Genomic DNA, 12,385 nt, shown 5'->3' with positions numbered 1-12,385 from the left:
GGTCATAAGGCATCCCAGGAAAAACTACAGCTGTGTCAGCCCAGGGTTCATTACCTTGGTCATGATATTTCCCCTGGTACTCGTCATTTATCAGATTCTCGGATTTCAGCTATTCTAAATATGCCTAGGCCTGGTACTATTTCTCAAATGCGTACTTTCCTTGGCATGACTGGGTACTGCAGACAATGGATTTTAGGCTATGCAACAGTGATTAAACCCTTACAGGATCTGACTAAGTCAGATACTCCTGAGCCTCTTCCTTGGTCTCCAGAGGCTGAACAAGCTTTTGTTACTATCAAGCAAAGCCTGTCCAGTGCACCGGCCCTGGGACTTCCTGACTATGCTAAACCATTCACTCTTTTCTGTCATGAGCGTAATGGGTTTGCTTTGGCCGTATTAACACAAAAGCACGGAGATAAACACCGTCCCATTGCTTATTACAGCACTGCCCTAGACGCTGTGGCAGCTGGATTTCCCCCTTGCCTGCGTGCTGTGGCTGCAGCGGCCCTTGCTGTTCAAGTATCTGAATCTATTGTTTTAGGATCTCCTTTGATTGTTGCTGTTCCTCATGCTGTGGCTGCACTCTTGTTAAAATCTAAGACACAGCATTTATCCACTTCTCGTCTCACAAAATATGAGCTTGTCTTGTTATCTTCGTCTCATATTACTTTGGCTCGTTGCCCTGTTCTAAATCCTGCTTCCTTGTTGCCTGGGCCAGAAGACGGAGAACCACATGACTGTGTGTCTGTAACATCGGTTCTCTCCCATCCGAGAGATGATTTACTAGATGTGCCCTTGCAAAATCCTGATCTTATTTACTTTGTGGATGGTTCATGCTTGCGAGATTCTAAGGGTAAATTGGTTGCTGGTTATGCTGTGTGCTCTGCACACGCTGTTATTGAAAGTGCTTTTCTTCCTTCTGTGTTTTCATCTCAAGTAGCTGAACTTGTGGCTTTAACTCGAGCCTGAATTCTAGCTCAAGATCAAGCCGTTACAATTTATACAGACTCTCGTTATGCTTTTGGAGTGGTACATGATTATGGTTTGCTCTGGAAGTATAGAGGTTTCCTTACATCCACTGGTTCTCCTATTAAGAACAGTCTGTATGTATCTGCTCTTTTGGATGCCCTTTTATTGCCCAAGGCTATAGCTGTTGTTAAATGTATAGCTCACCAGACCCCTCATGATGAAGTTACCCGTGGAAATGCTTTGGCAGATTCTGCAGCCAAAGCAGCGGCCCTTTCTGCACCTCAGGCTGAATATACTTGTGCTTTGATTGAACAGCCTCCAGTAGCCTCCCTTGAGGATCTGGCCAAGATCCAGGAAGCAGCACCTGCAGCTGAGAAACGTTTTTGGAGTGCTAATGGCTGTATTCTACACCCTGATCATCTTTGGCGTGCCCCAGCTGGTCGCCTGGTTGCACCGAAGATGCTAATGCCCTATCTTGCTCGTGTATACCACGGAATGGCACACGTGAGCAAAGGGGGGATGGTTGCTGCAGTTAACCGAGATTGGTGTGCATTCGGGTTCCCAGTCATTGCACATCACTACTGTCAACAATGTGTGATTTGTCAGCAGCATAACATTGGTAAAGCTGTTAAAGTTAGGCAGGCAGCTCACCCTCCCCCTTGGGGACCTTTTGTAAATATTCAGATTGATTTTATTCAACTGTCTAAATGTTGTGGTTATGAATATGTATTGGTTTTAGTGGATGTATTTTCAAATTGGGTTGAAGCTTTTCCCTGCAGGAAAGCAGATGCCAGGACTGTTGTGAAACTTCTGCTTAAAGATTTTGTACCACGATTTGGCATCCCTGTGAGTATCAACAGTGACCGTGGAACTCATTTTACTGGACAGATTGTAAAAGAGTTATGTGCAGCTTTGCAGATCCAACACAACCTTCACTGCCCCCACCATCCGCAGTCTGCCGGGGCAGTGGAACGCCAGAATGGAATTCTGAAAAATAAACTGGCCAAGATTTGTGCTGAAACAAACTTGAAGTGGCCAGATGCCCTTCCTCTGGCACTAATGAGTATGAGAGCCACTCCCAATCGAAAGACTGGACTCAGCCCTCATGAGATTCTGACAGGGCGCCCAATGCGACTGCCAACTGCGCCCCCACTGACCCTAGCTCAGATGGACATTCATTTAATGGATAACACAATGCTTAAGTATTGTCAGGCACTAATGAAATGTGTTAAGTCTTTTTATACACAGGTGAAAGAAGCACTACCCAAGGATCCTGTGCAACCCTGCCACTCGCTGGAACCAGGAGACTGGGTCTACATAAAGGTCCATCAGCGAAAGACTGCCCTGGCTCCACGCTGGAAGGGCCCTTTCCAAGTCCTGCTAACCACCAACACCGCTGTGAAGTGCCAAGGACTGCCCACCTGGACCCATGCTTCTCACTGCAAAAAGACTCCTCCACCTGGAGAGAATTCTCCAGCTGCTGATCAGCCTATTTCTCCTGCTAGCTCTGCTGTGCCTCCTGGACAGCAGGGAAAGAGGACAAGGTGAAGTGCTAGTAACCTCTCCCTTGTCCACTGACAGATCTACAATACCTTTGAATTCTGTTACAGGAATCACACCAGTACAGGGTGAAGTGCTAGTAACCTCTCCCCTGCACTATGGTGAATCACAACTGCTTTTGAAGAAGAAAAGAAGAAACACCCGCTCTGCTGAAACCACCAAAGTCCAGGGATTCCTGACTACCAGAGACATTAAGAACTGGCCCTGGTGGAAGAGACGGAACATCGTTTATTGGCAAGGAGGGAACTGTGGGGACCGTTCCTGGGAATGCGGGGTCCAGTGGTGGGGTGGATTCTTTCCAGGGGCAGGACTTTGTGCTTATGGACAGGTACCTTCAGGATGCACTGCCCTTTCTAATTGGCTTTCAGAAGATGAATATCAAAACCGCCTTGCCACCACTAGGACTACACCCACTAGTCCCTTGACCCCTGCCACCACCACTGTAACTTACCCAGATACAAACCGTACTGTATATTCCAATGAAACCCAATGGCCAAGGCTTTCACATCTTAGTGATTTACTGAAATTTTGTTCAGAGAAATTATTCTTTAAAGTTCAGGATAAGGTATATGAGCGAATAATTGAATGGAAAACAAATGGATCAGTAGAGATAGAAATACATGATATCACTACCAGCAAACCCCAAGAATTAATAATTGCAATTGATGGGTTCTATAATGAAGTAGATATGATGGTTATTCCTGGAACTTGTACTGTGTTAAATGAAAGAGGCCCTTATTGTTGTTTGGTCACCCAATTAGTGAATAATCAGACAAATACCCAAAGAGTTTGTTCTGCCACTGGAAATTTTACCTGCATAGAAATTATTCCAGTGACTAATAATGTGACCTGTACCTTATTGCAATACACCCCCTCTTATACCATTAATGTTAATGCCTCCCGGAAATACATAAAGGTATTTGACCAACAGATGTGGTATAGTACTACACCAAAGAGAGATGTAGTAGGATATCGGTGGACTGTGATTAACACTACACTAGGGACTGTTAAATTTTCATTACCCTTATCCAGTTTCCAGATTATCTCTACATACCCGAATTGTTCACAGGGGGCTGCCATTAGATTAGCACAACAGAGGGCTTGGGTTATTTCCTCTAGAAAGAAGAGAGACTTGACCGGATCCCTGTGGGATGGGGCCAATAGTGCAGCAGCAGTTTGGAATATTTTTAAGAACCAGGAACATGATGAGAAATTGGGCCAACGAGAGAAGGCCATGGGCCTTGTTTCTGGAGCACAACTAACCCAGGTACAGGCTGGAGTTGGTGAGTTACATGTTATTTCCGCCCTTAGTTCTATGACCCAGAAGTTGCTAAGAGAGATGGTACTGAATATCACTGAGGCTGGGAAGGCATTGCAGTGGGATCTAGCATGTTCAGAGACTCAGGATTTCCTGAATGACCAGCTGATGTCCATTCAGAATGATCTAGAACATCAGGCTTGGCCCACTGCCCTTACAGACACATCAGGAGTACCATCTGACCTGTGGCCATGGAGACTTACTTGGAAACTTTCTGGATGGAAGTGCGGACGTTCTCAGTGCTCCTTCCAAGCATATGGACCGGTAAGGGGGGTGTGGGCTCCCACATACCGTATCCTGCCGGGTCCATGGGGAGGATGCATGTGGGATTGGGTAATTCACCGAGACATCTGGGAAATTAGACCACCTGGTATGCCCAATCGATTTTTAGTCAGTGCTCCTGGGATTACACCGGACATTTGGATGGGGTTAGGTAGTCTATGGACATTTTGGCCATTAGAACCCCCACAGCTTCAGTGTATACGTAAACTGAAGCCAGGAGAAGTTGTCACTGTTTATGACTACATTTGCTGGGAGGGTAGTGGACAAGGAACTACACTGACAGGACACTTACTTTTTCAAGCTAATGATAGCTGTGTGTATGTTAATGACACCACATTACAAGACATACATTTTAATCTCACTACCACTGCAGGCAATCATATTATTTACTGGCCTGCAGATAGAGCTTTCCAAGTAGCCCTTAGGTTCCAGATACCCTTTAATTGGACTAGTTTAGTACCTGATAGATTTCAGAATTTGTTCTCACTGTTACCAGAGATTCAGAAAATCTCTGAAATACAAGGGCGAATTCACATGCTTCAAAATATATATCAAGTTGAAAAGTATGCCTTTCAGACTGCTTATAGAGTATCCACTTTATGTACTAAGTATGATGTACTGTGCTTTGTAACTAAGGCTGTACAACAACCCCATTATAGTTTTGCTATGGGAATGTTATTGCTTGTATTGTTATTAGTTAGCTTAGGATTGTGTTATTGTTGTTGTAAAATACGTAATAATAGTAATACCTTTCATGTTCATGCTAATCATGCATTGTCATTACATCCAATCAGAACCGCTAAAATTGAAACACCTGATATAGAATCTGAAGTCCAGGACTTAATGCAAATAGAGGTTTGAGAATGTTTGTTGTACTAGAAGTACAAAAGGGGGGGTTGTGGAAGCAGAAAAAGGAACTGTCAGAAAAGAACTGCAATGCATGACAGTTTGTTAGCAAGAGTCAGGCTAACTGTAGGCCTGATAACGCGAGATTAGTAGAAGCGAGGATTGTGAGAGGCGGGTGAGAAAGTACTGTGTGAGGAGTTATTGTGACCTGTGACCTTGTATAGATAAGGTGTAGAAGACCTTGTGTAGATAAGGTATAGAAAATATTGCATGCTAGTAGGAGTCAAAACAATTAAGGAAGTAAAATACCAAGATGACATATGTATAACAAGATACAGCTGTCCCTCATTATTTTTGTAATGAAAGGTATAAATGCTTGTTGTAATTAGGTACCAGGGAGAGACCTGCTTGGCTCTCTCCCTCTGCACACTGTGAGAGTGAATAAAGCTTCTGACTTGCTGCACCCAAACAAAAGAGTGAGAACTCAGTTTTTCTCCGACAATGCACTCTCCCGTATTTCTTTTTCGTTTCTTCTGTTATACATATAGCTGGTCAGGGATTTAATTATGACTTTCAAACTGACCAAATCTGTGAACATGAACGTTATTCAGCTTCCTCTTCTTTGGTACTGGCAATCATCATGAATAGGGTGATCAGATGTCCTGGTTTTTAAAGGGACGGTACCGTTTTGGGGGACTTTTTCTTATATAGGGGCCTATTACCTCCCCTCTTCCCCCCCCTCCACTGTCCCATTTTTTCACAGTTGAGTATCTGGTCACCCTAATCATGAACCCCAATGCCCGGCGAATGGGAGGGTAATCAAGTACAGGATTCGAATGCATAGACAAATCCCTTCCTTCTCATTTAATTTTGTGTTTTAATTTGCATATTTTAAGATAGTTATATCCTACAGTTCTTCCCCTTGGACTGAGTGGCACACACACCTCCTGGGAGATCTGTTTACAGTACTCTCTTTCCCTCCCTCCTTAAAATCTAAAATCTGAGAGACAGAGGGAAGGACGTTATAGTAATTAGTTGTGTGATAAATAAAGGGGGGGAGGTAGCTCCGTTTGATGGACACGCAGCCAGCCAGTTAGCTGTAAAATCCCTCTTGGTAGCAGTTCTTTACTTGCTTATCACAAGTTGCAATATTTAATTACTAAAATAACAAAAAAAAGGGATTTTATTTCTATTGTGAATCTCTCCTTTCTCAAAAGAACCACACTGTATTTAATATGTAGCTTTAAGGAGCTGGAGAATCATTAAATAAATTCTCTTCTTCTACCCCCCCGCTTTCCTAGTATCCCTGGTCAGTTCTCAATCAGGCAGATCAGTGTATAAAAGAGCCATTCAAGCCAGCAGTTCACAGCCCTTTATTAATAAATATTAATTGTTATTATTTATTATTGAAGTCATCCTAGAAAATGTTTGGATGTGGTAAAGGAGGAAAGGATCTTAGTAAACGTGGCCCTCAACACCACAGAAAAAGGCTCTGAAAGACGATCCAGGAATCAGTATACAGGCCACCCATTGCCTCGTTTGATGAGCCATGAAATGTACTGCTTCTATCCTCTATGTGAGACCCGCTGAGTGCAGAAAATGTATCCAGAGAAGGTGATTCTCCTGAGCCAGTAAAAAGAAAGAACTGAACAGCTATGGACGTGATTTATATCCTAAAAGATCAGGGCTACACTCTTTACAGTTTTGGAGGTTAAAGTTCATCCAGGATTATCCATATCTATATATCTAAATATACAAAAGTTCTTTTAAGGGAGAACTCCAACTCCAGCCAATGAACTAAAACTTCAGTGGACACATTTAGTTATACTGTGGCTTTTATAACACTATAAAAGGCTTATGAGCTTCTCTTCTCAGCCACTAAAGTAAAAGGGTAAAAGAAATTGACCAACATAGATACTTAGAGGTAACAAAACTTCTCTGCACATGGCAGATAAATAGGTTAGCATCCTGGAGATTTAGTAATTTAAAGGGTTTCATACTATAAACTAATAGAATAATTGTGTCAAGGTGATTCCATAATCAGATTTAATCCTGGTTCCTGTGCATGTTTTGTTTTAAATTCCACTTTATTGAAAGTTCCTCAGAACAGATCCCCCCCCCCCCCCCGATTTCACAAACATGTTCACAAATTAAATAAGTTTATGGCTAAGTGAAAAAAACTGTTTTGAAAATACAGAAGAGAATAGGGAAATTACTTGATGTAAGAAATGAGTTGATTTTATGCAGCCGCACTCTCTAAGGACTCTCTTCAGGGACAGAGGGAGGATGGGGAGAAACAAGAGATTTGGGTTATAGTATCTAAGATTTTTAGTTAGTAAACCCAGTGAGATTGCAACAGTTTAAATTTGCTTTCTATAAGTGTGATTCTGATATGTTGAATTAATGTTAGGTGAATACCAGTTTAATCACACCTTCATTTCAGCAGTGTGGGGCTATTAATCATTTTATACAATAGATAAGAAACCTATATCGTCTAGAATATTATGACACTTCAAGTGCTTATTTACTTGTAGCAAAGAGAAATCAGGCTCTCGCTCTCTCTAGATATGGTGTGGGAATAAAGAAATTTACAGACAACTTGCCTGAGACTAGAGTTTTGTAAAGCTTCCTCACTGTGTATTATTAATTATGATAATGAATTATTTATTTGCAAGCCACTACATGCAGTTTGAAAAACACAGTCGATAGTAGTAAGTGATGTTCAGCTCGTTGAATGAGAATGTGGATGGCTTTTAGGGCTTGTCTACACAATCGGCCAGATCGATGGGCAGCAATCGATCCAGCAGGGGTCGATTTATCATGTTTAGTAGAGACGCGACAAATCAACCACCGATCGCTCTAGTGTCAACTCCAGTACTCCACCTCAATGAGAAGCGCAAGGGGAATCGACAGGAGAGCGTCGACATACCGCAGTGAAGACACCACGGTAAGTAGATCTAAGTACATTGACTTCAACTATGTTATTCACATAGCTGAAGTTGCATAATTTAGATCAACCCCCTCTCCCCGTAGTGTAGACCAGCCCTTAAAAAAGCCTTTGGGTTACAGATTTAGACAGCCTACTCAGAAACTATTTACTTAGAACTGGTGTACTTGGTGACCGCAGGTCTACACTACCGGGCTCAGTTGATGCAACACAAGCTATGTGAATAACATAGCTGGAGTTGACATAGCTTAGGTTGACCTTTTGCGGTGTCTACACCCCGCTGGGTCGACGGGAGAAACTCTCCTGTCAACTTACCTTATGCTTATGCTACGCAACTCCAGGTACGTGAATAACGTAGCTGGAGTCGACATACCTTTGGTCCAGTTACTGCGGGGTCTACACTGCAGGGGGTCGACGGGAGAAACTCTCCCATCGACTTACCTTACTCTTCTTGGGGGGGGGGGGGTTGGGGGGCTTAGAGTACAGGGGTTGACTGGAGAGCGATCTGCTGTTGATTTCACTAGACCCGCTAAATCGACCTGAGGTGGATGGATCTCCATGCATTGATCCCCCGGTAAGTGGAGGCAAGTGTGCCCTCAGAAACAGTATGTTTGGCCAGCTCGCCTCGCAGCAGCAGACTCTTACAGCAGTCTGGATCTCCCTGGAAGTGATGGTTGAGCGCTTGTTGTAATGCACCAGACGAAATGCTTCTCCTGCGATACGCTCAAAGATGTCATTTATAAAAGAGTTCATAATACCCATAGCATTGGAGGAGATGCTGGTGTGTGGGTGAACCTGCTTGAATACTTTATACATGTAAACAGAGGAACTTTCTTTCCTCGTTTTTTTCCACTTATCGCCCTTCTTCTAAGTCTGGGGTTGGCAACCTTTCAGAACTGGTGTGTCGAGTCTTCATTTATTCACTCTAATTTAAGGTTTCACGTGTCAGTAATACATTAACGTTTTTATAAGGTCGATTTAGTGTGTCTGGTAAGCTTTCTTAGAACTTTTCTTAGGAGCAGGAGCAGATTTCGATGGCTTAGGCATGTTGATAGCACCTAGTTTATTTTTACTTCTCAATGCCTTCTACCTTTTTGTGTGTACGTTTCTGTCTCCAGTCAGCTCAAAAACATGCATACAAACTCCGGAGGGTGCCTGTTTATAGACATCTTGTGGAAATGACTATTCTCTTTCCTAATTTCATATTGCATATGAGACACATGATCCTTCATTAATGTCAAATGGAACCTTATCATTGGTCAGAATTAGATTCGCATCACTATTGGCTATTCAAACAATAGCTTCCTTTCAGCCTATCACAAAGCGTTTAGCTCTGCAAACAGAAAGGATATAAGGGCGGGCTGGGAATGAAATCGTGTTATATTTTTTTTTCTGGAGAAAGTATATTACTGTAGTTGATTTCTAGAAAGTGCTGATCATGTCTGGTCGAGGAAAGCAGGGCGGTAAGGTGCGGGCTAAGGCAAAATCTCGCTCTTCTAGGGCTGGGCTGCAGTTCCCGGTGGGCCGTGTGCATCGCCTGCTTCGCAAAGGCAATTACGCTGAGCGGGTGGGCGCCGGAGCCCCGGTCTATATGGCCGCGGTGTTGGAGTATCTGACCGCCGAAATTCTTGAGTTGGCTGGCAACGCTGCTCGGGATAACAAGAAAACGCGGATCATTCCTCGCCATCTGCAGCTCGCCATCCGTAACGATGAGGAGCTCAATAAGTTGCTGGGGAAAGTCACGATCGCTCAAGGCGGTGTCTTGCCCAACATCCAGGCCGTGCTGCTGCCTAAGAAAACAGAGAGTCACAAGGCGAAGAGTAAGTAAAAACGACCAAGAAGAAACGGAAAATATTACTCCAAAAACCATTGCAAAGGCTCTTTTCAGAGCCACCCACAAAATCAAAAAAGAGCTCTGTTATCTTTCGCTTTCTCTCAATCTAGGAAAGAACCGGCTAACATAAAATAAATCTTTGTTTGAAATAATTAATACTTGTAACATGGGGCGTGGATTAGGATATTAACGGAGCTGTATTAAACTAATAACGAAAATGGTAAAGGGAGTGTCTAATTGTCTCTTTAAGGGAATTACAAGTGGTAGTTGTCATTAGCCAATCCTTTCACAAGGCGGGTTTTTCAAATTGAGAGCACAACGCCATACAGGGGACATTGGACTCCAAGACTAGTCTGTTTTCGCTTGTTGGCACGTTAAAAAGTTTTCATAATACAGATTTATAGCATAGGTTGAACAATTATGGTAAGAAAGGAACAAAACACTTTCCGAGAGCGGTTCACATTCATTCATCCAGAGTGGTACACGTAAATAAGTATTTTATTATTTCTCCCCCAAATTAAGTAAAGAAGGACATTTTTGTTTTATGGAAAGCATCAGGACATTGTTAGATTAACCTGGTATTTCAGCTCCTTTGGGGAACGGTCGGATGGGTGGCTCTTAAAATAGTCGTTGGGTTTATTTGCTTGAGAAGAGCCTTCTCAGTAATTTCACTGCTTGGGTGCCGCCGCCTTAGCTTTCCTGCTTTAGGTTTCCTTGGCGTAGACTCGGCAGTCGGGCTCGTAGCTGCCTCGTTGAGCTTGGCGGCTTTTTGGAGGGGGCTCCTGGCTGCTATCTTGACAGCTGCAGCTTCTGTGTTCTTGCCCCCCCCCCCCCCGTCCTTTCCAGGGCTACAGCTTCTTGGCAATTGGTTTCTAAGGCTTTGCCACTGGCTTTTTCTTCGGCGCCTTTTCTTTGGTTTCCCTCGTCGTCTTGATGAGTTTAAAAGAGCAAGAGGCACAAGAGCCTTTGATCTGGACCAAGATGCCCTGGGTCACCAGGCTATTGAGTTTCAGCTTGATGCGGTTGTTGCTTTTCACCACATCGTACCCTCCAGCTGCCTGAGCCTTTTGAAGAGCCATTGCTTTGGTGATGAGCTCGGTGCGAGAACTTACGGGGTTCGCTGCCTCCTGTTGCTTTCTTCGGCTTTTTAGCGCAGTTTCCTACATACTAAGGTGGAGCAAGAAGAATGAAGGGAAAGTACAGCTGGTACCTGTTTGTTATACAGCTAGAGCTGCTCTGTGATTGGTTCGCTGCGAACTAGAAAGAACTTTTCTCCTAGCTCAGTTTCTTTTTTTAGTTAAAAAGCGTGTACTTTTGTACAATATCTGCCACAGAATCATCTCACCACACAGCCGAGTGAAGGGGAAACAGGGTATTTTTATTCAGTGCAGCTTCCCGTTGGATACACTTAAAGATGGACCAGAGACAGAAGAAACTTGTGTTTTTTCCGTGGAAATGAAATCTGAACCGTTAGAAATAAAATTACAACTACAATGGAATCTTTTCCTTTAAAGAGCTTTCTCCAGATCTGTGTAGCAAGGCAGGGATTCGAATTAATCTGTACGGTGCAAATTGATGTACAAAAGAAGCAACAACACAAGCCCTGTTCCTCAGCTTTGAATATGGGAGAAGAATTAATTATAGAAAACTTCTGCTAATATGTCGGAAACTGCACCTGTTGTTGCTTCTGCTGTCTCTGCTCCTGGAGCAAAAGCCTCCGCTAAAACGCTGAAGGTGTAGAAGGCCCCAACCAGCATTAGACCCTCATTGTTCTAGGTACTGTACCAACATAGAATAGGAGATTATCTCTGCCCCAGAACCTACACTCTAAAAAGACAGGACAGAAAAATAGTTATCAACAAACAACAAAAACTTTTTGGAGGATTAGGGCTGGAGCAATGATGAGAAATGAAGAATGCCTTTGCATTAGAGTATGTTTTTTCTGAGGCTCCCCATGATATTGCTGCGTAAGTATCCCTGTGAGTCAAGGCACCAGGGTTGGGGAATCCTTCAAATATTGACTGCTTGGTGCAGAGACTGTGTCCCCATCTTTATCATAGACAGATACTTCAATTTGGACCCACTAGGTCACTCACCTTCAAGTTTTCCAGGCCTCCTCCTACCACTTACACAAAGCAATCAACCTTCATGCACCCATCTCGAATACCCTCTTGTATTGGACAAGGGAGGAAGAGTTTTCAAATTAAACATAGGACTTTTTTTTTTATTAAATCACTTTCTTTTATACATTTTTGGGAGGGGTGGTCCAGTGGTGATGGTTCGTGGAAATATGTTTTCTAGCTTTTCAGATCCCTTTATTTCAAGATGCAAATCAGCAAAAAGACAGACAAAAAAATAACAGCATTTAAGGGAAAGCAGAATTTTAATCTTATGCTTGCAATGCAGGCCTGATCTACTCTACAAATTTAGCTCACCATAAATCACCTTGAGTCAACCTATTTGTGCATGTGTCTACACTCAAATTTGTCTCTGGGCAATATAAACACTGTGGTATGGCAACACAGTCAACCACTTCCCCTAACAGCATGAATCCTGGTTGACCTATTGAAGTTGACCAGTTCCCAAGTGTAGACACTGCATGATGTGTGTTGACCCTAACAATCCTCCA

The 12,385-nt window shown here is 43.2% G+C and overlaps 1 protein-coding gene and 1 pseudogene across 1 annotated transcript; one reads left to right on the top strand and one right to left on the bottom strand.

Moving 5' to 3' along the window:
- Nucleotides 1–8,451: 8,451 nt before the first annotated feature.
- Nucleotides 8,452–8,969, bottom strand: LOC135878967 (histone H2B type 1-N-like; annotated as a pseudogene).
- Nucleotides 8,970–9,360: 391 nt separating this feature from the next.
- LOC135883529 (histone H2A.J) lies at nt 9,361–9,750 on the top strand. Its single transcript, XM_065410714.1, has one exon. It carries the CDS (start codon nt 9,361–9,363, stop codon nt 9,748–9,750), a length of 390 nt encoding a protein of 129 aa, XP_065266786.1.
- Nucleotides 9,751–12,385: the final 2,635 nt, after the last annotated feature.

The sequence above is a fragment of the Emys orbicularis genome, chromosome 1, assembly GCF_028017835.1.
Source record: "Emys orbicularis isolate rEmyOrb1 chromosome 1, rEmyOrb1.hap1, whole genome shotgun sequence".
Classification (NCBI taxonomy): domain Eukaryota; kingdom Metazoa; phylum Chordata; order Testudines; family Emydidae; genus Emys; species Emys orbicularis.
This window is presented reverse-complemented; position numbering and strand designations above follow the sequence as displayed.